At 41.7% G+C, this 27,600-nt stretch overlaps 2 protein-coding genes across 2 annotated transcripts in view; one reads left to right on the top strand and one right to left on the bottom strand.

Annotated features, from left to right (window-relative positions):
• Positions 1-7,383, top strand: part of LOC308124066 (urea transporter 2) — a 23,123-nt gene extending 15,740 nt beyond the window's left edge. The window contains exons 6-8 of the mRNA XM_080486867.1: positions 3,561-3,695; positions 4,986-5,035; positions 6,393-7,383. Of these exons, the coding sequence (XP_080342993.1) occupies positions 3,561-3,695; positions 4,986-5,035; positions 6,393-6,575 (368 nt within the window). The 3' untranslated portion in view covers positions 6,576-7,383. The remainder of the gene's footprint in view (positions 1-3,560; positions 3,696-4,985; positions 5,036-6,392) is intronic.
• A 3,043-nt stretch (positions 7,384-10,426) lies between these two features.
• On the bottom strand, positions 10,427-26,165 carry LOC308124059 (protein O-GlcNAcase; the record flags this gene model as incomplete). The annotated part of the gene is made up of 17 exons (XM_080486855.1): positions 26,089-26,165; positions 23,782-23,833; positions 19,173-19,270; positions 18,678-18,808; positions 18,423-18,594; positions 18,230-18,328; positions 16,403-16,672; positions 15,398-15,484; positions 14,820-15,295; positions 14,551-14,725; positions 13,779-13,835; positions 13,472-13,557; positions 13,246-13,350; positions 12,199-12,290; positions 11,916-12,105; positions 11,227-11,386; positions 10,427-10,563 (listed from the first exon to the last, which is right to left on the bottom strand). Exons 1-17 carry the CDS (start codon positions 26,126-26,128, stop codon positions 10,427-10,429), a joined length of 2,427 nt encoding a protein of 808 aa, XP_080342981.1. The 5' UTR covers positions 26,129-26,165.
• Between the last annotated feature and the right edge of the window lie 1,435 nt (positions 26,166-27,600).

Raw genomic sequence — 27,600 nt, 5'->3', positions numbered from 1 at the left:
AGTGAGTCATAAATTCGCTCCGTCCAACTTTGAGCTACATACATACATACATACATACATACATACATACATACATACATAATCAACAGTTCACACCGATCAACCAAAGATGTTACACCGAGCAAACAGTGAATAAGTTGTAGCTGAATAATATCATCAGCTTGCGTGTCCAAAAAAGGAGTGGGAAGAAGTATAACTTCTTCAATCTCAGCCCTTCCCCATAATAAGATTGTTATTGCTTCCACCTCCACTTGTTTATCAAGTAACATTTCAGTGCTACTAATATTAAATCTGTTTCTGACATGAAACTATTACTTCAACAGATGTGTTATATCTTTTAAGCAATTCACAGGATTTTATTTGTATAAAAACATGATTTTTGGGGGATGTGCGAATATCCTGAAAACAGCTACTATTGTGTTCGATGATATTAAAATTGTTCTTGCGACGGAAATAATACTGTAAAGTGGTAAAACAGGGATGAGGGAGAGACGTGACGCTTGCCCGGGACAGAGGCCATATTTAGATCTGTCATTCAGGTTATGAAAAAAATCCCCGCAGGGGTTTCCGGGAGAGAAGATCAGGGGCTGTATCTAGGCCAGAGCCTGTCTACTACCTGCTGTGTTCATGTTGACAGAGAATTACTGAGAGACGCTTCATCGTAGAGATCAGATATAAGAGGTAAACGGAGAAGTGGACTGAGCTTCACGGCTCAACTGAACACTTTAAGTAGCCTTGTGTTTATGACGTGAAACCACTCAGAAAAGCTATTTTCCATTAAGATAATCACTTCTGCAATTTCGTCTTTGAGATGCATCTTGAGGAAAACATCAGAAAAGAAATTTTCTTTATAGAGTATTTCTTTTTCATGACCTCGACTACATGGTGATTTTTTATTTCAATTTTTTTTTTTATGTTTAGAGGCTGCACAGCATCTCCATTTGAAGCCAAACATTGAGGTTATAAAACCAGTTTGCACCCGCTTTTGCAATTTCCGTGAGTTATTTCTATACAAAATTGCAGAAAAATACTCTTGACTCAGAATTCTGGGCTTTTCAAAAGACGGGTTTGAAAACAGAGCTTTTAGTCTAGAAAATGTAATAATGCTGTGAATTAGGAATTTACAGCATTATTACATTGGATTTCCAGCAATATTGAGCAGGCAGATATTTGTAGACATACAATTGTGAACTATGTGAGATATGTTCCAAAATCCGAATTTAGGGTCAGTTATCCCAATGCGGGAATGCAAATAATCACAAATGCATTCCCACGCAAACAATCTGAATAATACATTTCATATATATATATATATATATATAAAATATTGTCAGTCCTTGGAATCTGCCGTGGTGCTTTTATCTTGAAGGGTCCTGCTTTTGTTGTTCTTGAGAGTTAGCACCCCCAAAAATGAATTTTCATTTCAAGCGTCATGTAAATGGGGGTATTAATGCATCCTCCGCTTTAAAGTTTACACAAATTAGAGGTTAGAAAAGGGACGTGCAGCCTTAATTTAAGACAATGTGTGTGACACACCGCTTTACAAAAGTGGTACGGAGACTGTTCGGTGGAGACATGCCAGAGTTAAAAGAGATTGAGAACACAAAGTATTAAAACAATGCCTGGACAGATTGTTGTACATACTGTGATACATTGACAGTTTTAACAAATGAGACTACATACAGAGCAACCAATTCAACCGCATCCACACAATGATGGATTCAGCTGCTCAGCTCAAACCTCTGGAAACTCTGAAAGCATGATGTCCAGTTGAATTCAGTCATTTGTTCCAGCCCATTACAGTTTCCTGCTTCCAGTCTGCAGCATGCGATGCAGGACACGGTGAGAGGAAAATAGAGACGGCAATATTCGGCTTGATTTGATAAGAGCACTCTGACTCATTCTTTTTACCTAGACAGCACACACTTGGGAGTGACTTTCATGCTCTCTCTCTCTCACACACACACACACACACACACACACACACACACACACACACACACACACACACACACACACACACACACACACACACACACACACACACACACAGAGTAAAATATTTTAGTATCCTCCCAGGCCTCCTTCCTACTCTCACATTAGCCTTTAATGATGCCCTCTTATACGGAGGAGCAGAGTGGAAAGATTGTGGGGGGGGGGGGGTTGCAATAAATGAAATGGGAAAGGAAATGAGGGAAGGACAGAGTGAGACATAAAGGGACAGAACAATGGAAAGAGGGAAGTATAATGCGGATGAGATGAGGGCTGAGGGACTATAGGGGAAGTGGTTGTGAAAGCGGACAGAGAGGGAGTGGACAGTGTGTAGAGTAATCCAGCAGACACAGGGGTGTGGCCTGTCTGCTTCAGGGCCAGACTGCTTACCGGCTGCTGCCCTGGCTAATGCCTGGTAACAGGGAAATCAATCACGGCACCGCCTGGGGTTACTTCTCTGCAGAGGCGCTTCTCACACGTGCAATCCTTTTGGAAGTATTTCTGCGTAACGACAAAACGAAGCAATGCGGTCACAGTGGTGCTCGGTCACTTCTGTTTAATCTCATGTATACGCTGCAATATCAAGTTTTTTGTTTTTTTTTGTTTTAAAATTACCAAAACCACCAAAGACATTCCGATCCCAATAAGATGTAAACAGTTTTGTTAGTGTGTGTGTGTGCGTGTGTGTGTGTAAATAATGAATGACAACAGCAAATGGAAGGCTGGGGGCTTCTGTGCAGACAGTGTTCAGTCATTTTTAATGAACTCTGGAAGTTAAAAATACACTTCTGGCTTCATGCTTTCACTAACATACATACTGCATCCAATCCATTTTTGAACAGTCAGTAAATAGCAAGCAAAATGCATGAATGTTACAGCTGAACAGCGGTCTAAACGAGTCCGAGCACTGGTGGGGCAAACTTTTTGACTTTTGGGCCACGCTGACTTTTGAAATTTGACAGATGGGCCGGGTCAGTGGGAACAGTTGTTGATCAGCCTTTCCTGTCACTGCATCGAAGTCTGGTGTTTCCTTTGTTGAGGAAATTCTAAAATCAGATCCGAGGTGTTCATCACTCATCTGGAATGTGTGGGGTGATTTGTTTGATTTCATTTCATATTTTATTTTGAAAAAGCTCAGATTCAAATGTTAAAATCAACAGTGCACACCAATCAACCAAAGTTATTCGACCAATCAAACTGAATAAGTAGCGCACGCACGCACGCACGCACGCACGCACACATCCTGTCAACTCTGTTACAAAACAACTCCAGGTACCTGTTGCCATAGTCAGACCTTGAGTTAAATGGTCATTTTTGAACAAAAACAATCCGTGCAGAAGGGAATATGCATGAGAAGGAAGATCGGAGGGAAACCTACAGCACAACTGTGTGTCTATCGCCATCACACGGACAGAAGCAGTACTGCAGGATGAAGTATTCAGTGTGTGTGTGTGTGTGTGTGTGTGTGTGTGTGTGTGTGTGTGTGTGTGTGTGTGTGTGTGTGTGTGTGTGTGTGTGTGTGTGTGTGTGTGTGTGTGTGTGTGTGTGTGTGTGTGTGTGTGTCACAGGTCTCTCCGTGGCCGTGCGTCATGGCGCACTGTACTCAGGACTGTCGGGCTTTAATGGCGCTCTGGGCTGCATGGCTGTGGGAGGACTCTTCTTCAGCTTCAGTTGGAGGACTCACCTCTTCGCCATCGCTTGCGGTGACACAAATACACACACACACACACGCACATTCATATAGAGATGTTTTCAATTGCACAGGTGTACTTGAATTTTCTTTCGGCTCATTTGAAAGAGCAGAATCTTTCACGACAGAAAATTCCTCCCAATCTTCCCAGTAAGGATAATACAGTTTGTTGTGACTGATCGTTCTATTCAGGATATGTTTGCACGTTCCTCTCCTGCACCTGCTGTGAGCTCAGGAAAAGCTGAGGCCAGTATGTCATCAAACATTTTGTGCTTTTTGATGGGCAAATAGACTTAAGAATCATTTACACTGTCGTGACTGCTTTCTGACACTAGAGGGCAACAACACTTCATTCTTCATTCTTCTTCTTTCACGGTTCCAGTGCAGGGAGTCTTGTTGCCTCTGTCCACGGTGCTGAAGCGGTCAGTCGATGTCCAAATGAACCACATGTTCCAGTTCCGAAGTTCAGCATTAAAAAATACCCCAAACGTCTGCCTTTAAGATGATGTAGCTGGTGATGTGGTGGATGTTTTTGTGCGTTCCCATGCCTTTCTCTTTTGAAGTTGATCGAGAATGTTAGTGAAGGTTACATTTCTGTGACCCCGATGACTTTATTTCTTCAGATTTTTCTTTTTCTAGATACTAAGACAAACTAAAAACCAAATCGTTGACTTCGGACTCTTCAAAGTGCCACCTGCTGATTTGAAAGTCCTCCTGTTGTGAGTTTATGCACTTTTCCTGTCGTTTTAGTCATCAAACCGCTGCTCACTCCATTAAGGCCTCTCTCAGTGAATCACAAACCCTTTTATTCTGCTGCATCAATCAGACTGTGCTGCGTCATGCCTGGTGACGGAACGAGGAGCGTGTATTCAATAATAGCCTTACTTGGAATGACTTAGCTGTTGTTGCCTTGTGCAGGGATATTTCTCCATCTCTGTTATGGCTCCAGTTTCATCTCTTCGTCTTATTCCTTATTTGGTCATTGGAGACGTTCCCTGTAATTAAACAGTTTTGCTGTCGTAACGCCGACTCAACGCTTGATGTAATTGACCTCCTTCACTCAGGAGTACAAATGCAAATTGCAGCTGGAACATGAGTGCTGGCAGGTTTGACAGGAAGTGTCTGCTCACATTAGGTAAACTGCTCGAAAATAGAGTTTTGAAGTGGGCTTATTATCGGGAGAACATGCAGCGACCTGCCACTTCACAGCGTGCACATTACCAACCTGGACATGATAGAGGGGGATAGCGTGCACCGTATTTTCAGCCTAATTGATTTTTTTTCTTTCCACTCTGCCCTGCAGCCTTCCTTTCCGCGTATGGTGACATAGCTTTGAGCAACATGATGGGAACTGTAAGTCACGGCTTGTATCGTCTTCTCATAGTTTTAGGCTCTTCCCACTGCCCTCGGTTTCAGTCTATAAAAAATTCAAACTACAAAAAATAAAGGGAACACAAATAACACATCCTAGATCTCAATCGACGAAATATTGTAGTTGAAAGTCTTTGTTCAGCTGCACAACCTGAGCAACTTGTGTTGGTTGTAGACTCGCCTCATGCTCCCTCTCGGACTGAGAACACTAACAACATTCAAACGTGAGCAGAACATCGGCCAGAAACCAGAACAGCGTAATGGTTTGTGGTCACCACCTGCAGAACCACTCCTTTAGAGGAGTTGTCTTGCTAATTGCCTCTCAGTTCCACATGTTGTCTGTTCCATTTGCACAGCAGGTGAAATTGATTCACAATTAGTGTTGCCTCCTACCTGGACAGGTTGATTTCACACCAGTGTGATATAGTTGGAGTTACATTGTGTTGTTCAGGTGTTCCCTTTATTTACTTGAGCAGTGTAGTTAACACATGTTTCAAGCTGAACGTTATGTGTTTCTACATAAAATATTTTTTGATCACTATTGGTCAACTTATAGTGAGACACTGTCTCTTATTTTGTGGCCTTTGAAGTAGTTATTTTGACACCATTTTCTACTTATTTACACTGAAAGAGGAAGGCATGCTGGGAAATACTTGTTTTTTCAATCAATGACCCCTTTCTTTCGTCTCCTCCTGATGCAACTCACGTTCACCTTTCTTATTTTCCGCTCCAGTTTCTTGCAAAATGCAGGTTACAGTGCTGATAAGGCTTAGAGATTACGGACTGTGTATGGCAGACGTGCCCAATTTAATTTCAGTTCAGGGTCCACAAACAGACCGGTAAAATATTGCCAAAATAACCTTTAAACTTAAAATGTAAATTTTTTTCTTTGTTGTGGCACAGATTAAATGTCTATATTTTTGCAAAATAAATAAAAAACAATTACTACCAAAAATTATTACAATCTTAACATTGAAATTATTTTAATGAAACCTTGTGGTGCAAAATACAGTGACATGTCTATAAATGACTTTGAGGCTGGTTTGACAGCAACAAGGTGGGGCAGATTGGTGCCACGTCTTATGTTTGCCACCCCTGGTGTATGGTTTCATCTAACGGGGCATATTTATAGTAATCAGGGGACTTGTACCTGTGTGTGCCTTTATAGCTGGGGAGAAACCAATACTGCATACATATATCATGTACTTCTAATACACAATGGGATTACAGCAATAGTGGTCTCTTTTCTTACATTAATTATTCTTTACTGTTTATAAGGGTGTTATAGAATGTTTAAAACTGTTAATCAGGCCTATTGTAAACTCTCTCTCTCCTTCAGATCGGCCTCCCAGCGTGCAGTCTGTCGGCCACACTGGCCATCACACTGATGCTCCTGCTGAACGGCAGCTTGGCAGCGTACCGCATCCCCATTGGTCAGGTGATGGCTCCTGAATGCAACCTGCGCTCCCGCAACCAGTGGGAAGCCGGTAATACTGCGGAGAGGGAGAGCACGGACGTGTAGCGACAGGACGCCAGTGAAAGTGCTGTATCAACACTTTTAGCCGAACATTTACAGATCTCCGCCGATCACGTGTGTTTTATTTTATAAACCAACATTCCCACTTTTTGTGTAAAAGAAAATCACCATTGATGATCACAGAGCGGTTACAGGGGTATATAAACTGCGCACAAAAGATCAGGACATTGTTACTTGTGGGTTTGTCTCTTTGCGGTAACAATACTTCTTGGGAATAACTCCTATACGACTGATTTAAATTGTTCTACATTTGCAAGGGGCATGCATTTGTGGGTTGCTGCATTAGTTTCAGGTCTGATTGTCACATGGTGTTTCAATGGTGTAAGATTTGTTGCAAACAACCATCGTGTGTAGTTTAGGTGTGTATTTTGTCTCATCTATCGCCAGTTTTTTTTCCACCTCCATTAAAAAAAAATTAAAAATTAAAAAACAAGACACAATGAATTTTTAAGGGGAAAGAAAAGTTGTTTTAATAAGCATGAAAATTAACAAGTCAGTTCAATAAAATCGTTCTGAAAATGACAGTTCCGCTGTTGTCGTCAAGAGAAACACAGACCGAATTCTACAGTGATTACTTGCGAGTCCTTCTTTACCCTGCATAGACAGACGACGTTAGCACTCCGCTGGGACTCATCGTAAACACAGATTGTACGTGAAGCTCAGACGGCGAGACAGGTGATGTGTTTCAGACGTGGGGGGGGGAGCAGTCAGCCGCTTTAGCCTGGAGTTATAAATCATTGTAAGGTTGTTTTCTCTCTCTCTCGCCATTAAACTTTATGCTGAAGGATCTTTATTCGTGACGCATGCAACGTTATTTGGAAGTTGATCACATTGCGCCATGATTGGAGGAGAAATGCACTCGTCTGACCTGATACTTATTATCTGATACAGTTTGTTATGGCTACGGTGATACAACAGTCCTACAGTTAATTAAAGCATGCATGAACCTCCTTCGCTCTCAGCACCACTTCAGGCGGGATCAACACATCTGGAAGCTTTATCTCACTTTTTATGCTTTAGTTAAGAAATGTAGTTTTTATTGCTTTGCCTTATTATTAAGAATAACTTTTAACAGTTTATTGAGTTTAAAACACCCATGTTTCAACATATCCCATTATATATTGTTTGAGAGTGGACAAGATTACAGTCTTTCGGGGGGAAAAGTATCAGATATAAATGCTGAATTATGTCAATTTTATACATATACACTTTTTTTTAATAACGTATAAATAACAAGACCGCTCCTAACTTGACATGATATTAGAAAACTACGTCTCGAAGTATCCTTTGACAACACCCTGGTGTTGAAATTATATATTTTGCACCTTATACAGGGCTAATTGTTTAATTAATATATTTTTGGTCGATATCGAAGTGTAAACAAGTCGCAACCAGCTACAAATCCTCAGTACATGTATTGGCGTGTTTTTCCTATATTGTCACGTTTGTATATTGTGCAACCTGATTTGTTACTTGAGTGAAGAGTAGCGCTGACAGAAAGATACAAACTTCTATCCAGCTAAAACTTCCCTCCAGCCCAGGACTGTAGACACTTCCTTCATGAAAAACTACTGGCTGCACTTAATTTATTTTTTTTTATGCTGCCTGTGTGTCTTTTTAATGAATCACCATATCTGCTCCCAAACACACACACACACACACACACACACACACACACACACACACACACACACACACACACACACGCACGCACGCACGCACGCACGCACGCACGCACACACACACACACACACACACGCCTAAATCACCACATTCGTGTTTAAGACTAGTAGAATCCCAAAAAAAACAACAACAAAAACCCCATCCTACTTTTTCCTCATACAGGTGAAGTGACAATCCTCAGAATTAAACAATGATATCTTGTATTTTATCTTTTTTTCAGGATGATTCTTTACATCATGCATTTCTGTTGTGGGGCTTATTTTTTTCTCCAATTTTTTTTTTTTTTTACTTCTCTTATCATCAAGAACCTCACAGACAATGACGATGGCTTTCAGTAACAAGAACAAATATACAAAAAGTGCCTCTCAGTCTGTGATTGATCGAGCAAAATTATAAAATTAATAATAATAATAATAATAATAAAAAAGAAAATGAGAAGTAGAAATAGAAGTAATTGCACAAACAGTTGTCGTGTCTTTTTAAGCTGCATTACAAAAAAAATAAAAATTAACATTCATTGTTCTACTTTCAGTTGAAGGTTTGATTGTGAGTGCTGTTGTGCTTTTAGTGTGTGTGTGCATGTGTGTGTGTGTGTGTGTGTGTGTGTGTGCGTGTTGGTCACTGTGAAATGAAGGCATGAAGGCAGAATGACACAGCTGTCATCAGTTTGTGTATTTGGCACACGCTCACATATACATACTCCTCTAACAAAGCACACACACACAAACACCGTGTACCGGTGTGTATCGGTTCTACACACACAGGTATTGCTTACAGTATCTGACAACTGTGTAGATTTCGAGGGAGAGGACCAATTGAGTGTAAACTTCACTTGTGTGTGTGTGTGCATGTGCGTGTGTGTTTGTGTAATTCTAGCACGCATGCATTTGCATTTTCTAAGTCTTTACGACTTTAACTGCTAAGTAACGCCCACGCTTGAGTTGCCATGTTAGAGCATGCCATTAAAAAATAAAAAAAAATAAAAATTCGCTTTGTGTTTCATTCTCCGCGCACACGTGTCCCCCGACTGCGTCGACCGCCGCGCAAATGTTTTGTTCTTCATGCATGTAAACATTCATCTAAACTAAGCGTGTGTAAACAGTGATGCCACTCCTGTGACTATTTACCCGACAGGACAGCTGCTACAAAACAACATCCCAACTTAAAAAAATATGATCGTTTATGAACAAAGCAGGAGGAGCAGAGCACAAGATCGACCACAGAAGCCCCGCTGTGGTCACGGAGGGGGTTGTGTCATATTGTAGAGGGTCAGTTCGGAAAAGCCAGCAGCTGAGTTAAGTTCAGGTTGCATTTTATTTTTAGTTTATTAGCTTATTAGTCTGCTTATAAAAGTGACTTTAAGTTGTTCTGAACAGTGTCTTTTTAGTCTCTGTGGGAAGATTTTTAAGTCTTTACTTATCCTATATAGAGTACACTTAACGTCATTGGCTTTTACATTTTTTCACCGATAAAATACACTTTTTTCCAAGTGATTTCCCAGTTCAAGTGTCTGCTTCTCCAAATTGCGTGTTATATCCCCACTGTTAAGGAGATATTTATCCCTCTGGTGGAAACTGGTATGAACAAACAAACAAAAAAAAGTGCATGGAAGTACTTCTTATATTTGAATTGTTCGACCCAAACTTAGGAATCAAAACTTCCTGGTGGTTGTTTTCTTCATATCAGATCAGTTGAAGGTTGAACCAAACGAGCCGAATATAAATTCTCAGGAGGTTGTTGCTTGTTGACAGTGATTATTGCCTGTCGTGGCCCACGGAGGAGTCTGCTCTGTCTGACCGGATCCGGCACTCTGCTCCACCTACTCTGCTGCCGCCTTCATTTGACATCTGACGAAATCAGCTAATCCTCCTGCAAGGGGTGGAATCCCACCCGGATTAGCAGAGCTCTGCAAAATATGTCAACGTGCGTCTTATTTTATATTCTGTAAATCCCTCAAAAGTCTCTGCGTTCATCGCTTTTAACGGACAAACGGACTCAAAGAGTTTCCTCTTGCAATCATTTATACGCTGTGTGTGTGTGTGTGTGTGTGTGTGTGTGTGTGTGTGTGTGTGTGTGTGTGTGTGTGTGTGTGTGTGTGTGTGTGTGTGTGTGTGTGTGTGTGTGTGTGTGTGTGTGTGTGTGTGCGTACGTGCTCAGAGCAGCCTCCCCAGCACCACCCCTTCTCTGCTCCGAGCTTCTCCTCTGAGGATCTCCAAGAAGCCCAGTTTAGTCAGAAACTCCAGCCGCTGACGGTCTGTAGGCTGCACCTCACAGAAAACACCCTGAGAACCTACACAAGTACATTTAAAAAAAAAATGTGACACTCGAAATATGCAAAAATGATTCGATACATTATCAAGCACCCGAAAGTGAATATATCAATGTGTATATTAAAAATCTGAAATATACAGTAAATGGAAAGAACTGAAATTCGACCAATAAAACAAAACACACCAGAAACACTAAATCTAAAACTGCACAATTGTGCAAAAAAAAGTTAGTACCTTGTTGTCCTTGTTTTTCCTCTTTTTCCTCTTGATAATACATCTGTTACTAGTAGAAAGCCTGTTTATTTCTATTTTAAATAGAGCTCCATTTGTAAGGAACATGCATTTGTGGGATGAGCAGCAGACTTACAGTGAGTATATGGGAAGATTTGGCAACCCACGTACTCAGCTCTGCTGCCCATCCCACAAATGCATGTTCCTTCCGGTTGCAGCGGAAAAACAAGGACAGAATCTCCATCGTACTTTTTTCTGCGTTGTTTATGGAAGCGGATTTTTAGTAAGAGAAATTATGAAGCAGGTGTGGGTTCGGCAGATTTATTTTCTCAGATGAGGAAAGAGGATTTCACACAGGTTTCATCACACACACACACACACACACACACACACACACACACACACACACACACACACACACACATACACATACACATACACACTGAACTTACCGTTGGCCTTGAGCGCGGTGAGGAGGGAGGTGAGCAGCGTGCGGCTCACGCTGACGTCCACCAGCTCGGGCAGAGCGTCCAGTCGCAGCTGCGAGGGGAAGTGGTAGAGGAGCGAGTCGGGGTACTCGCCTTGGTCCTCCTCCATCAACTGGATTAGTTCCTACACGGGAAAATAACAACCTTTTTTTAATTTATCCTTTGACTCTATTTCCCTGCAGTTCCTGATCACTGCCACTAGATGTTACTGTTACCAAACGTGTCCTGTAAAGACTCATTTGAGCAGATTAACGGCAGATTTTCTTGGAACGAAAACTGCTTGCATGGAGGTTTTGTCACATATTCTTCTCGGTTCCAAGACCCATATCAGCGATATATTTACAGCAAAGCAATGCAAGGAAAAAAAGTGAGGGAGAGGGGAAAAAAAAAAAAAGGTAAATGTCATTTCAACACATCAGAGTGACGTAGGTGTGAACGATAGTCATCCACTGCGTTACTGTGACGATGATGCGCTGTGAATAAATCCCAAATGTCACAGCTTTGGCTGTGTTGCTCGCCATCAGTTCAAACCCTGAGGTAGTTTGTGAGAATATAAATGCCTTAATGTAAGGTATGAAGGTTTTCAGATTAAATCTTTAGTGAGACAGAATTAACACTCGAGACATCTAGTAATCTGATCCCCATGTATTTACCTGCGTGTTGGTGTACGTGTTGTTTGCTCTGGGCGGGTATTTGTCCCTCATGGCGGGTATCCAGGTGGCCTGACACCGCTTGGCGAAGGCGCGAACGTCCAAGATGCCCAACACGCAGCCACACACTCCGAGCTCGTCTTCCAAGATGAAGCTGTACTCCGGACACAGTGCCAGGCACGGTCCAAGACATCTAAGGGAAGGACGGTAGTACAACCTTAAAATATGTTCATGCACTGGTCCAAAAATCATTTACACACACATATACACACACACACACACACACCTGTCTCCTATGATATCCGGATGAGAAGTAGTAGACTCCTGGCCACCCTGAGTCCTCAGGTGGAGTTGTCGTACCATCCGATAAAGCTCCACCTACACAAAATATTGTGAGAGACTGTAAAGTGCATATCCCTTCAACGGGGGTGTAAATGTTTCACTTTCCCCAAAAACGACAAAGTAACCCGAGTACTTCGAAACCTCACAGACAGAAACTGCATCAGGTGACTGATTTGAAATTCCATGAATTTTCCAGGACTTTCCAAGTCAATTAGCAAAATATGTGGTTGGTGTTTTCTTTATTTTCAGCTTCAAAACGGGTTCCTCTTGCACAGGGGTGTCCAACATGAGGCCCGTGGGCCAAAACCGGCCGAAAACAAAGATTTACTTTTAACGAATCTGGCTGTAGATTCCTCCGTGATGACTGACAAAATCAATCCCTGGTGCTCAAGTATTTCTGCTCTGGCTCCTTTTTTTTTTTTGTGTGTGTGTTGTTGATGAACTTTCCTGAGCTGCTCCTGAATTATTTCTTTTGCTCCTGAAGAGTTTTCCCTTCTCCCATTGGGCGTGAATTCTTTTTCGATGAACTGAACTGCACGTTTTCCTGCATTTTTTTATTGGGACTATTTAAGTTTGAATGAACAAATACAGCATTTTCTTTTTGAAATCAGTGTTCTGTGTTTGCTTTGTTTGGATATTTCACAATCGTAGGGTGTAGATTTAATCGTGTATTACCTTGTGTATGTTTCATGTGGGGGGAAAAGAATCAAAATGTGATGGTTGAAATATATATTAATTAAAAGACCTAACTGACTATAAAGATCTGAAATGTTATGAGAGAAACCTGGCGGGCACCCCTAACAAAAACCTTATTATGGCTCTATTTTCTTAGTACGGCCCACTCGAGATGAAAATTGGGTTGCATGTTTCCCCTGAATGTGTTTGACACCCCTGCATGAGACTAAAACATTGCACTAATGTTCCCCGCCCTTCAGTTTCTTCAGTGCAGATATTGAATGTTTCATGAGGGTGCAGAGAAGGCTTCTCTTACCTTGTCTTTGCTGTGGTACGGCCTGACGTTGTAGAGGCGAGAGGTAGGGAAGAGGGGGGGAGGATGGGTGAACAGTTCACTGCTGCTGCCTATCGGGAGGAGCATCTACACACCACACACACACACACACACACACACACACACACACAGTAAACAGTTTGGAAAGCTCCACCCGACAGAGCTGAGCTGCATATGCGTTATTCAGTCGCACACAAATCCAGACTACCTGCACCTCCCCCGACACGCCTCCTTTGAACACCCACGGCTCGGAGTCCACGCCCAGCAGGTCGGCTCCGGTGGTCTTGCCACACCCTGCAACAGAGCGCACGTCAACTGGTGATATTGCGTGGTCACAGCCAATGAAATGCCGGGACAGATAGAAAATATTCGCACAGCTTTAAATATTCATGTCATCATAAAAAATCCTGTCGTTTACAAATTCGTTGACTCAATTAAAAAAAAAAAAGAAAATGTTTACATGCCGCTGTGTGAATATCTGAAGCATGAGTAGAGGTTCAGTTCTGCGCACTCACAGTGGAAGCAGTTCCTCCAGGAGCCGAGGGTGGAGCTGTCACTCTGCACTCGGCCATCTGAAAGTGGGAAATGAGAAAGTGAGTCTCCCCTCGTTATCAGCCATTAAGATGAAACACAAATCTACACTGTCGTACTTAATTTTCCTGGTCCTGTGTAAACGAATGTCACGGTGATGATTAGCTTCAGCAGGTAATCTAGTTACAAAAAAATAAATGTAATTATTTTGGCCGACAGGCTCAATAAACTAATTAGGAAGGCCAGTAACGTGGCGGGGGTGGAGGATGACTCCACAGATGTCCAAAATGAGGTCCATCCTGAACAATGTCTATCACTCTTTCTTTTGTTATAGCCTGTACTACAAACTTAGTATGCACTCTGTATTAGCGTGATATATTATGGTACTGGAGGGACCTTTTATTGTGGCCAGCGCATGGAAAACCTGTACAATAATCATGCTGTGTAATAAGCATGGACACAAATTCAGAGAAATTTGTGAAAAATATTTGAGAGCAATACAACTTTAGATTTTCAGGCCATGAAAAATGGGAGCAAAAAGAAAAGTGCTTTATTTATATGAGTATAGCTTGACGTTATCCTATATTATATTATATTATATTATATTATATTATATTATATTATATTATATTATATTATATTATATTATATTATATTATATTATGTTAATTAATGTTTATTTTATGACCAAGTAAACTCTGATAAGATCAAATAATAATTGCATATTTTCAGTAGTTTCTCTCACTGCGTTCCTACCCAGCCAGCATATGAAGGCTTTAGCCACAAGAGCAGTATTCCTCAGGTCCCACACGTATGGGTAAAGGTCATAAAGCACGGCTCGGTTGGCCCCGCTCACGACGCTGTAATGAAGCTGCGCGATGTCTTCACAGAGGCCGAGGAACCTGGAGGCCCGCCCACGCCACTCATCAGCCTTGCACGATTAAAAACACATGCAAGAGAACTGATGAGACACGATCGAGAACATTCACCCACATTGTATTTGTGTTTAATTTGAAAAACCTCACCTTCTGAGGCGGGGCCTTCTTGCTGTTGGCGCCGACCAGGTGGCAGTTCGTCTTCAGCCAGGTCAGATCCTGCAGCAGCTTCTGGGCCGACGCTCCGTGTTCATGAGGGAGATAATGAAGACCAACCAGGAGCCGCACCTGCGACTCGCTGAGCATGCCTTTCCCTGCACAGGACCCCCGACCCTGGGCCTTCTGTCCACGACCCCCACCCGTGGGTGCTCCGTGCCTGGATCCTGGAGGTTGCTGACTGGGATGTTCGAGCTGGTTTGTCCTCCTTCTCTCGCCCTCTCGGCCTTCTCTCTCTCCCTTGGCTTTAGTGGGTGAGGGCGGAGGGGAGCTTGAGTTTAAAGGGAAGACCGGGAGTTTATCCACAGCTGAGCTCCCTCTGAAGGTGGAAGAGCATTCGGATCTGTCAGGAGTTTTGCATCGAGTCGAAGGGGCTGAGACACGCTGTTCCGTCTTTGTACATTGACGACCTGTAATGGTAAAGATATTGATGCAGCTCGGGTGTAAAAAATAAAAATAAAATAAAATACATATATATATATATATATATATAGGCAATATTTATTTTTTACCAGCTTGTAGGGGTTGGTTGAGTTCTTCCATCCAATCGCGTAGCGCAGCAGACAAAGCTCGATCCGGACAATACTCACACTCCTCATCTGGAGCACACACATCATTGTGTTAGAGTGTCTACCACTAATTTAAATTCATGGAGTGTCTCTCAACAGAAAACCAGGCTCTAACTGTTTAGCATGAACTCCGTTCAACCCAAGCAAGGCATTACAGGGCTGCACGGCAAACTTTGAAGGAATCATTCAAATCTGTCCTTCATCTGCCTCATCATCACTGCTCTTCATCTTTTTTTTTTTACCCTTTCTCTCCTCCATTAAAAGCTCCACCAGCCGTCCGCCTCGTTTTCTCCTCCACGGAGGAGCCCCGCTCGCTTCTCATTTCTTTCCTTTATCACGACACACAATTAATCCTCCATCACCTCTCTCTCTCTCTCTCTCTCTCTCTCTCTCTCTCTCTCTCTCTCTCTCTCTCTCTCCCTCTCTCTCTTCAAAACATCACACGCTACAGTGCATCTCTGCTCCCAACAGTTTCCATCCAATTCCCTTGTTTCTCTTCGTCTAGCTTCACGTGTTTCGCTGTCATGGTGAAATGTAAGGCAAGGAATGTCATACAGAGGAGAAGCAAAGGTTTAAGGAAGTGTGTGTAACGCTGGTAAAATACTTAAAGTCACTATCTTTCTGAGGCGGAAGAAGATGCAGATGGTTTGAAGTTGTGTGAGTCATTATGAGTTAAATGTTTGTACTGCGTGTAGATACAGGCTTAGACAGTAACTATTCCAGGACATCAGATGGAGCTTAAAAGTGTACTTATTTGGAGGGTTTTCGTCGTTGCCAAGCAACACCATCTTATTAAACTTTTTTTTGTTGTTGTGGATGGATGTGGTCTGGCTGAACTAATATTTGATTATTAACCCTGGAGATCGCCAGTCTCATTACTGCTGCTTCCTCGATCCATCCGTCTGGCTTCCTGCCCCCCCCCCCCCCCCCCCCCCCAAACCCCCTTACCTTTCATCTCTTCTTTCCCAGCTCTTAACCAGCTTCCCAGCGTGTGCAGCGGGATGTAATTGGCTTCAAACTCGCAGTTGGGGTTGAGCAGCAGACCCCTCAGGTGGCTCCTCAGCTGAGGCTCCCGACCCTTGAAGGGCCCCAAGAAGAGGCGGCGGGAGTCGTAGTCGTTGGCGTGCAGGTTGTCCCAGACGAGAGGAGGACGCTGGAGGACAGACTCCACCTCTGCCAGGCAGTCGGCAGACAGTTTCCTGGAAATGACCTTACTGCCTGTGAGATGAAGGGGATATATATTTTTTCCAACATTACACACGGCCATGGTTAAATCTACCTCAAATGAATAAGCTGTTTTACACTGAGAGGACCTTCATGAAATGACATCAGAAGTAAAGTACATTTGATAACCATGGGAGAGTTGTGCTTTGAGAGTTTAGTGTAGTATAATTTCATAAACTGCCGTGGGGTAATGAATGTTTTTTCTGATGAAGCAGAAACACAGTCACAAGATGCTTACACATTCAGAACACGGCCACCTTTGCATATTTTCTCCCACCGGTTTGTCATATATTTGCATGCGAGTCAGTTGGGTGTTTTTATTCTGATGAGCCTCCAGAGAGCTCGTCGCCTTTCCTAATTGAAACAAGGGGCGGGTTGAATAGATGATAAACTATTTCACTGTCTCAGCCAATTTTTTGTGGGTTCTCACGGAGTTCAAGCTTGGACTCGAGACTAGCACACTTTCTAAGGAGAGTTATAAACCAACAATAAAGAAACTGAGCTGCTATAAAACTAGGTTATTTGGGACTATAGGACTGCCGAGCTTAATATGAGGGACTGTTTGACTTTGTGCTGGACTGGCTTCTTCTCCAAAACCTCTGGGACAAAACAATCCCAGCGGGCCGTGCCTCCTCTGAAGGCAGAGCAGAATAACGTGCATGTGGTTCAGCTGTAACAGCTGCTGTTCATAAAGAAAAAACTGGCGCAGTGTCGTTGGTCTGCTGGACATTTTTAGCCCAGATTGGTTTTGTAAATTATCCCTTTTCACTGACTTCCACAGCGAAAATAACAAATAAACATGTTGGGTTCTGAAAGTGGGCCACGTGGTTTAGTTATTAACACTCTCAATTATCAGCCACAATACATACATTCAGGTGTTCCTGTGTGGAGTTTTCATGTTCTCTCTATGTGGGTTTTCTCCAGGTACTCTGGTTTCCTCAGTTCAACAGCATGCGCTTAAGGTTAATCGGTGGTGCTTAAGTGTGAAGGTGTATAAGTGTGAAGGTGACTTTATGTGTGTTTGTCTGACTCGGTGATGGAGTGCTGACATCTCCCCTACGCATCCCGCCTTCAGCGGTCAGCTTGTATCAGCGTCAGCCTCAATTAGATAAAACGGTGCAGCATATAGGTGATGGTCGATTTTCTTCATTGAGTTTGAGACAATTCACTCATCAAAGAAAGTGAATGTAACCGCGAAGCCATTAAAGAAAAGGTCTTAAAGCAAAGAGAGACATAAGCATTTCAAACATGATGTTACAGCTGTAACAAAGCTTCTGAAATGATTACAAGTAGGTGATAAAATCGTGTGTGTGTGTGTGTGTGTGTGCATGTTTTTCTACTGTACTCCCATATGTGTGTGGGTGGACTTGCAGCTCAGTCCTTTCTGCTGTGTGGAGGAGTTTGCGTGGATTTGTGCCTGTACTCATTTGCATGTGTTTGTGTGTGCCGTCGTTTTGCCAAGTAGGTACACGTCATATTAACACAACAACAAGCTACAGCTTCACAGCATGACCGCAGCCGCGTTGTACAGTGTTAGTGTTTACGTCTTACCTGTCCATATCACAGTAATGTCAGGCAGTAGGTCTTCTCCCACAGTTTGCAGGTAGGGAGATTTGGATACACTGGGAGAACACAGAGAGCCACAGTACTCTACAGAGAGAGAGGCGATGTTTATTAAAAGCAGCGTACAAACATGTGTCCATGTAGAGCAATATCAGTCAAGACTGTAATTCTCGAAGCCCACCTGTAGGGCAGAACAGGAAGACGGGCGGTTCTCCCAAGAACCGATAGATTTCATTGGTTACAGTGACCTGAGCATGGGCAAACGAGGCAAAGGCCTCGCTATCAGCCTGGCACATGGAGTGATCGATGTCATCAAACAGGATGGCAAATGCCTGGCAGCCCAGGTCCGACACCTGCGTGAGAGCGATTGAATAGGAGGTGTTCCGAGTTTTACAACCATTTCTGTGGGACTTGCGTTGCCGTGTGCCTTACTCACCTGTCTCAGCTTGCGTTTGAGTAGCGTCAAGTCGCAGGAGGAAGAAAAGACGATGTCCTGACCCGGAGAGAGCGCGTAAACAAACCTCAGGCCTCTCGACTGGGCCTCAGCTATGAGCATGCGCAACTGACCTGGCAAGATAGAGGAGAAAGAAATGTAAATACAGAGCTTTAGACATAATAAATAACCCCAGAATAACTTTAATAGAAGGCTCATATTGCCACAATTAATTGCACTGTCGATTTTATGCATCTCTGAGAATATCCTGCTTGATTAGAAGCATCTGCATTGTTAAAAAATAAGAATAACATTTTACAGCATAAAAGACTATTGATGAGTTTATGCTTGTTATTAAAATGTGCATATTTGTCACTGAAGACATTCTTCCACAAGCGTACAAGGGGTTTCTATGAAGTTTCATTTCCCCACCAAACAAAGTAATTTAGAATAGTTGTTCATAGCTGTCAAGTGAATGTCTGTGATAGGTTTGCTTACTCTCCTCCTCGGGAGAATAGACTTCTCTCCACAGCAGTCTGTGTTTCAGGTCGTCTTTTGGACCGTACAAGTAGGTGTTCAACCCCCAGCGCTGCATCCTGGATGAGAAAGAAAAGGGGACGGCAGAGAGATGATGTTATCACACAGAGATAAGAGAGATTTCGACAAAGTACAGAGGAGAAATATGTGTTTCCTAAAGCTGGAAATTTAGAACAAGGAGGAGAAATAAAAAACAGAGCGAGAAAAAACGTTAAGAAGCACATGGAAACAGTACAAATTCTGCACACAAAGGTCCTTGACTGGACTCAAATCACGGTTATTATCGCCCTGAAGTGAAAGTGTTAATCACTTCTCCACTTTAGTTTGAAACACTATATTAAGCAGCTCAAAGTGTCATTTTTTCTGTATTTTCTTTTTCATATCTAAATTTACAACGTGAACAACATCAATAAATGTGTCAAATATGTTAAGAAAATAAAGAAATAATTGTTATGTCTTGTCAAGTGTGTGGATTGTATTCATGTTCATGCTTAAGTGTTTCATTGATTTTGTGAAAGTTAAACTCGAACTTATATCCAACTTTGTCATGCACTTCATTCTTCTTACTTTTTCCCTCCCAGATCCTGACTTCCTCCCTTTGTGGAAATTCCCCACCACTGTGATTTTCTACTCTGCCCCTGATTGGTTTCACCTATCGTGCTCCACCTCACGCTTTAAAAAGTCCTCGTCTCCCTTTGCCTTGTTGTCTCTTGTTCTATGCTGTCAAGTTGCAATGTTTTCTCAAGCTTTTCACCCTCCTTTTGTGAGCTCTTTATTTTGAACGCTGCCAAATAAAAAATATATAAAAGATATAATAACTTGTAGATAAACTAATGCGGGTTCTGAGTCATTTCAGTCCACCAATTCTGTGTCTGAGGTAGTTACATTAAATTCATAATGAGGTACTTTACAAAAAGCTTGAAGTTTTGATTCCAAACTGCTTTAAATGATCACTATGGACAAAATAGCATCTTGTAATGATAAATAATTGCTCTATCTGAGCATAAAAGCACATTAAAGTCACAGTTAATGCACAAAGATGTGAAGCTGGTGTTAAATTACTCGCCCCTGCTGTGGAAAGATGGGTTTTCCATTCAGAGGGAAGCTAAAAAAGAAGAATTGCTTTAGAGATTTTCAATAAACTGTACATTTATCTACTTAAATAAGTGTTTTTATGAACTGAAAGTGCATAATTGTTTATTTATAATATCAAAAATAAGACACAGAAAGATTATAAATGTTCTCACTCCATTAGATATAATGACAAGATATAAACCACATGCAAAAAGTAAGAATAAGGTGTGTTTGGATGGGTATTTCTCTGTTTATCTGTATCTATTCCTTTTCTATTGTTCCACAATCAATAGTTTCTATTGGGTTTTTTATGAACAAGGGTGAGTACAAAATGCTCCACTGCCTTGACTGGCAGTGTCCAACGTATAAAGACGAGACACGAGGTGGAAAGAAATCACAGACATACAACCATTATGACGATTCCTTTTCTCTTCGGGTTTACAGGAGTTGAAATACTGAACATAGTTCACTGGCAGTAAAGTAAATGAATCGAGGGTCCCATATTTTATGTTCCCATGAAAAATATTCCAAATCTGCTCTATGTTAAACAGCTTTTCTATGACGTTTACTTTGGTTTTGCTGTTGTTCTTTGCTGGTTCAGATGATTGGCATCTGAAGAAATGAAGTGATGTTGGCAATTAAAGAGGGATCCTCAGTAACATGAAGAACCATCAGAACAGTCTGAATACTTCTTGTCGTGGTGGAAACCAGCCTGCTCAAACAATACCGTGGCATCAAATCACTTCGTCAAGCAACTTGGTTGTGTTGGACAAGTAGAGCACGACCGACCTCAAGCCACAAGCTTTCAGTGGGTTGGAATTACTGGCAATAAATTCCCTTTTTATTGACTATTTGGGGCCCGTTTATACGAGATATAACTTCATATGAGTGTGGAAATAAAGGACAAAATGAACTTTTTCATGATATTGCAAGTTTTCTGAGATGCACTTGTATGATGGAGTCAAACCTTTACATGCTGACTTTTCAAATCGTCTTAATTTGGGGCAATCTGGCTGTATGAGGCCCCATTAAAACAATATATCTCTTTCCTTCAACGACGACAAGCCTCTGTCAGTGCAGGAACCTACACGCTTCAACCTTTTGACCCAGAATCACTGCTGAAGATCACTCCGACAGTCAGTACCAGAAGCCCCAAACAAAAGTCACTCGCAGCAACAAAAAAAAAAAAGCTGTTTTGCAAATCTTTCATGAGTGAAACCTATATATTCAGTTGTGCTGCTCATCCCACAAATGCAGCTCCCATTAAAAGTTAAAGTAATCACACTTTCCAAGAGTATAAGTTGACATCATCTACCAAACACAAGTTTCCTTACTTTTTACATGTGACTTATGTTTTAGCTCAATGTATTCTTCCATTCTAATAAAAAACAAAAAACAACATTTGTCTTTTATATTTTCCTGCAGCCTGGACTTGTCAGGTGGCGGCCCTGGAGTAAGACTGGAATTTGAGAATGAACAACGACAAGAAGATAAATCGACGCTATCGATCACGAGGCTCCGAGGCCACTTCAGTTACAGGAAATGACCTGCTGAATTATAAATAGAGCATAGTAAGTGTAGCGAAACAATATCTGCATCATCCTGCATTCATACACAAATATCACCCTGGACGCGAACCTGCTCTTCTCTTTCTTGTCATTTGTGGGTGGGCTGTGTTCTCATTCTCTCTCTCTCTCTCTCTCTCTCTCTCTCTCTCTCTCTCTCTCTCTCTCTCTCTCGCTCTCTCTCTCTCACAGCTTCACTTCCTGGACAGATGGTATGTAAGTCGCCTCCACAAATCTGCAGCCCACCTCTCGCGACCACACAATGACACACACGTAATGCAGACACACATGCACATCACCACTCTGCCCATCTTATGCAACGCTCGACGAACCAATTCTTATTTGCCCCCCCCCCCCCAACACTGGAAGTCTAAAAAAAAAAGGCCAGCCTAAAAATAAACCTGGAGCCCACACGCTCGGCTGCTGCTGCACCGACAAAGTTTTGGAAGTTAATTTTAATTCCCAAAACGTCCCCTCAGAGAGCACTGATTGCCTGCTCGGCAAAGTGTCTTGAAGCTTGATGATAAAACGCAATGTGAAACCTATCACTGCCGCATCATGCCACATCGATACCACTGTTCTCTCTTTGTTTGTGTTTTTGCAGATGCTTAACTAAGTACAGCTGGTTAATTTAGATAACAGCACATTAGAAATAGATATAGATATCATGCAAATTAGTGAAATTAGACTGCTGGAAATGGTTTCCAATACAATCCTATGTGTAAAACAAGCATTTAAAAAAAAAAAAAAAGGTCAAGCACACGCCCCGACCTCTGCTGTTCTTAGACCTTTAGGGTGAAGTAGTCACATCAATAGGTCTTAAGTGGTGAATGTTTTCTCGGTGGGGAGCCGAATCAGCTTTGTTTATTCCGGGTCCTGCTGCATTTACTTTGGATTACAGTCGCTTACATACAAGCTGTGCTGCGTGCAGCTGGATTCACTTGAATGCAGATTTGTTCGATATAATGTCGTTTGTTTTGACGCCTCCGTCACCACATGGGGTCTTTTTAGAGTTATGTCGGTACTGTGGAGGGGGTTTATAAAGAAAACGCCACCCCAGGTGTTTTCAGATTTTTCTTCTTTGTTTCTTAGAGATACGAGTCGACTATGAAACGATTGATCAGTGAAGGAGATCTTATTGAGACGTTTACTGGTTGTCGAGCTGCTCCTCTCTGTTGCTGAGCAATGTTTGTTTTTGCGACTTGACTTTTGCCGGATGTCGGATAAGTCCCACAACCGTTTTGCACTTCTGTTTCAGAAATGTTTCACGTTTGTTTTTGTAACGAAACCACACATGTAGGCTGCGCGTGCAGAGAACAATATGTTATAAACATCAACAATGGTGAGGACATGGACAACAACGAAGTTGGATTGTTATTACGGAATGCACTTTCACTCTAAAACTACCAAGTCCCAGGAGAGCATGACACTCTGGAGGCCGCCATTGTTGTTGTTGTTGTCCATCTACTTGCATGTGCAGAGGAGCTGTTTACTACGTGCAGCTTGAATGGAATGTGCTCGATAATGGACAGACTGTACTGAAGGAAAAAAAACAAAAAAAAACTGATGCCACTGGTCAGTCTTCGAAAGCAATCCAGTCAGGCCATTACAATCCCTAACCAAACCAGCCATGCCATCTATCCTCCCACCGTAACAAAATACAGAGCGTACACCTCCGTCTCTCTCTCTCTCTCTCTCTCTCTCTCTCTCTCCCGCCTGCCCTTCGCGACCGAATCGTTCCGCGTCGGTGACTTCTCTCTGGTTTCACCCAGAAGCTTCAGGTCAACAGCATTGAGCTCGCAATGCTCATGTGAAGTGGAGGGAATAAAATAAAAAAAACATCCGACCAAACGCTGAACACATATGCATGGACACCTGCGCTCACAGGCTGTAGATAGAGAGCAGCGTCATCAGACGTGTTCATTACGTACCACTGGAAGAGGACTTTCCTCTGATCCATAGACCAAGGCCTCCCATAGAAACCTGGAGAGGGGAGAAAAAGAGAGCATGCAATGTGACGTGACTGGAATCAAAAAGGCCTATTGACAGTGGAACGCGCTCGATTTGATCTTTTATTCACACACTTGATCAGCTATCAGCTACTGTACGAGGATCGGCGGTGCTACGACTACAGTTTTGTGCGCAGAGAAACCACACAGAAACGATACGAGATCTTCCAGCGCTCACTTAGTCGCATCCCTGCCGCGTTTGGCAGAAATAATAATAATTCATCTCCGGCTACACTCTCCATCATATTTTCTATTCTTAGAAATGGGAGCATCTCCAGTGTCCCTCTCCCTCCTTTGTGTTTTTGAATAAGTCTGCCGTGTGTGTGTGTGTGTGTGTGTGTGTGTGTGTGTGTGTGTGTGTGTGTGTGTGTGTGTGTGTGTGTGTGTGTGTGTGTGTGTGTGTGTGTGTGTGTGTGTACAATAAGTGGGTCAGAGTGGGAATTAAATCAGATACATTTTACACTCCAGACTAATTTCTCCTGCATGCCTGTATATATACATATATATATATATATATATATATATATATATATATCTTCTATTTCTCGATTGAAATACTTTCTATTCATTGTTAAAGCTTGCACAGGTGATGCAGAGGAAACTGTAAGAGCACATCGACTTTCTTTTTTTGTATTTTATGTGCACATAAAACAAGTAAATATATTTTAAATCAATCAATTAAAGCATTGCAAATTATTTGGCACCTGGAAAGATTTAACGTCTTATTTTTGATAGATAATTTGGCTTGGTTTTTTTTTTTTTTTTTTTTTTAATTCTTATTTCTAGTCTTTCATTTTATGATCTATGATGTATTTCAAGATATTTCTCATCAATCAAAATGTACTTACTGGACATGGAAACATAAGTTCGTAACATTCACGTTTGGATTAAATATTTGCACGATCGCAACTCGGCCTGATCTAACGGTGCATCTTTTTTTTAATATCACATACGTGGCGCTAAGCTGAGTTTTACGCAGAGTTGTGTCAAACAAATCGTAATTAGTACGTGAAGTAAAAGAGTTGTTATGTCGTCATTTGGAATGATTGACCTGACTGATCAAATGCAACATGCAGCTTTAAAATGAATGTGTATGTTGCTGCTGTCTGGTAGAATTAGATGATGGAATAAGCTACAGATGCAGCTGGAGAGATATGCTTGACGGCAAGGTAAATATCTAAAACGGTTCTTTTAGGTAGCTGAAATATGTTTTGTTTTTCGACCTTGTAACTTTTTAATGTTTTTATCTGCAAAGCTGCCTGCTTCTCTCAACGTAAGACATGAAAATCACCGGTCTACAGTATTGATCAATTAATGTGAGTAATGAGTCCTGAAAAAATGTTTAAAAAGTTTAGGTAATGACTTTTGTTTTTTTACTACTACTAATATGTTTTTAACTGCTTCTCTCGTGTGTATTGTAAAGTGACCTTGGGTATTCTGAAAGGCACCGACAAAACAAAAGTATTATTATCAGTATTATTCAACTGTACTCAGTTACATGTAACAGTACTGTTATTAATCTGGCACTCAAAAGAGTACGGCGTAATATTTAAACAAAAACTATTTAAAGTATTAGTTGCTTTTAAGCCATATCCAATTACAATGTCAATAGACATGGTGCTGGTGTGAATGCTATTGAATATGATGTAAAATGGATCATTTGGAATTAATTACTTCTAACATTGAAAGTGAGAAGATCTGGGAAAAGATCTAATGAATGAATGTGGAAACTACTGACAGTATATATTGCTATATTCCTGTTTCTGCTCTAAACATCGATGTTTTAAACGGGTAGAAAATCCCGGACGGTTTGAAAACGGTAAAGTGTCTCTGGTGTTTGAGAAGGTTACTTTGCATCAGGATGTGATTGATTCAGAAAGTATCACTGTCTCCAACATCTTCATCGTCACACCAAATCATCATCATCATCATCATCGTCATCACCATCTCTTTATTCTCCATCACTGCTGCATCCTTTCCCCCAAACTGAAGGCATTTCACCGCCTGCTCTTTCATTTTCCTCTTCAAGCTTCAGTGATCACCATCACATCATCTCGTGAAGACACCCTCCATGCAACCAGACAGTGGTCAACCCCCCCCCCCCCCCCCCCCCCCAAACGTTCAGTCTGAATATAGGTCAAACGGTGGTCCATTCAAAATGCATCGACCCCGGGGTACCAGAGAGAAAAACCACACATAACCGAGATGAAGCGCCGGCCGCTTCCTTACCTTCCACCACCCCACAAAGGAACTGCCTCTTCTCCTCCATGCTGCTCTTCCTCAGAGCATCCGCCCCCCTCCGCGACCAGGCGACCCCCGAACCAGCGAGGCAAGGCGGCAAGCTGTCCCAGTCTGCGAGCTCAGATCCCGGGGATGCTCTTTCATGCCTCTCCTCGGTCTGTTTCCTCCTCTCCTCCTCCTCCTCCTCCTCCTCCTCGTCTCTTCTCCTCTCGCTGCATCGTTCCTGCTCTCGCGGTGCGTTCAAGTGCAGAAGCTGCTGCTTCCGTTTTTGTTATTATGTTACAATAATATTGTTAATTTATTCCAGACATGTTTAAACAAAGATACAAAAATACAAATACAGATACATACAAAAAAGTATACTTATTTGAATATATCTATTCATAAGCGCCGATATATACACACACACACACATAAAATGTCTTTATTTTGAATTCTTTTTACAAATAATAACATAATTCTTTTTATCAATATTCATAACAAATGTACCGTAACAATAAGATCAATAATCAACCATTAAGAGTCAATCATCCATAATGAAAACGTGTATTTGCTGTCCCAAAAGGAGTAAGGAGTATATAATCTATACAAAGGAATAAATCAAAATTTTATGAATGAGCATGCAGAAGAAAACAAAACTCAAAAATGCAGAGAATTGTGTTTATTAATGTTTTCTTCAGACAAGACAGCTGTGCTGTATGCTGTGTCGACATAGTAAGATAAGAAATACAGTTTGGTTGTTGTCTGTGGCATAAATTCTACGATAATTAATTTCCGTCCATCTGTACATCACTAAATCCTTAATTTATTTGTCTTTTAAAAAAAAGTAAATAAAAACAGAGTGAGTACATCTGTGCTTTTCCAGCCCTATCAGGTAAAAAAAAAAAAACAAATGGGCAAGAAGGAGAATCAGCAGCTATCCGATGTAAACAAGTATAAATAGTAATTACTGAGACTGTACGAGCCGATGGGTTCATTATCAAGCAGCTGATAAACAACACGAAACAATTTAAGACTAAATATTAGTGCTGTCAAAAATAACGCGTTAATTTAATTCATTGATTTGAAACGTTTAATTCGTTAAAAAAAAAAAAAATTCACGTAATTAACGTAGTTTTGTTTACTTTTTTTTTTTTTTCTTTTTTTTTAAACTCCCTTACCGGAGCAGCAGCATGTGCAGCGTCTCTGGGCGCAGCACCGTGACTCCAGAGCGGCACAATACTGAGTGGAATAATATTAAGGCAGGAAGTTTCACTTTAAAAAAGTTACCTGAAGGCTGATTGAGAAAGTGAAAGTAATTAGCTTTACTTTGAAAAGCCGAATTGAACGACCACAGATGTAATTCTGCAGCAAAACAGCAGGTTGCCATTGTTGGCTGACCAGCAGCCACCAAACTGCTAAAACTAAAGGAAACACTTGCAGGTAAAATATTAATTTCTCCTCTTTCTCTCGCGTGCGAGTGCAGTGCCACTTTGTTCATGTAATAAGTTCACAACTTTG

The sequence above is a fragment of the Lipophrys pholis genome, assembly GCF_963383615.2.
Source record: "Lipophrys pholis genome assembly, chromosome: 18".
Classification (NCBI taxonomy): domain Eukaryota; kingdom Metazoa; phylum Chordata; class Actinopteri; order Blenniiformes; family Blenniidae; genus Lipophrys; species Lipophrys pholis.
Note: the sequence above shows the minus strand (reverse complement) of the source record. Positions and strands in the feature narration are given on the sequence as shown.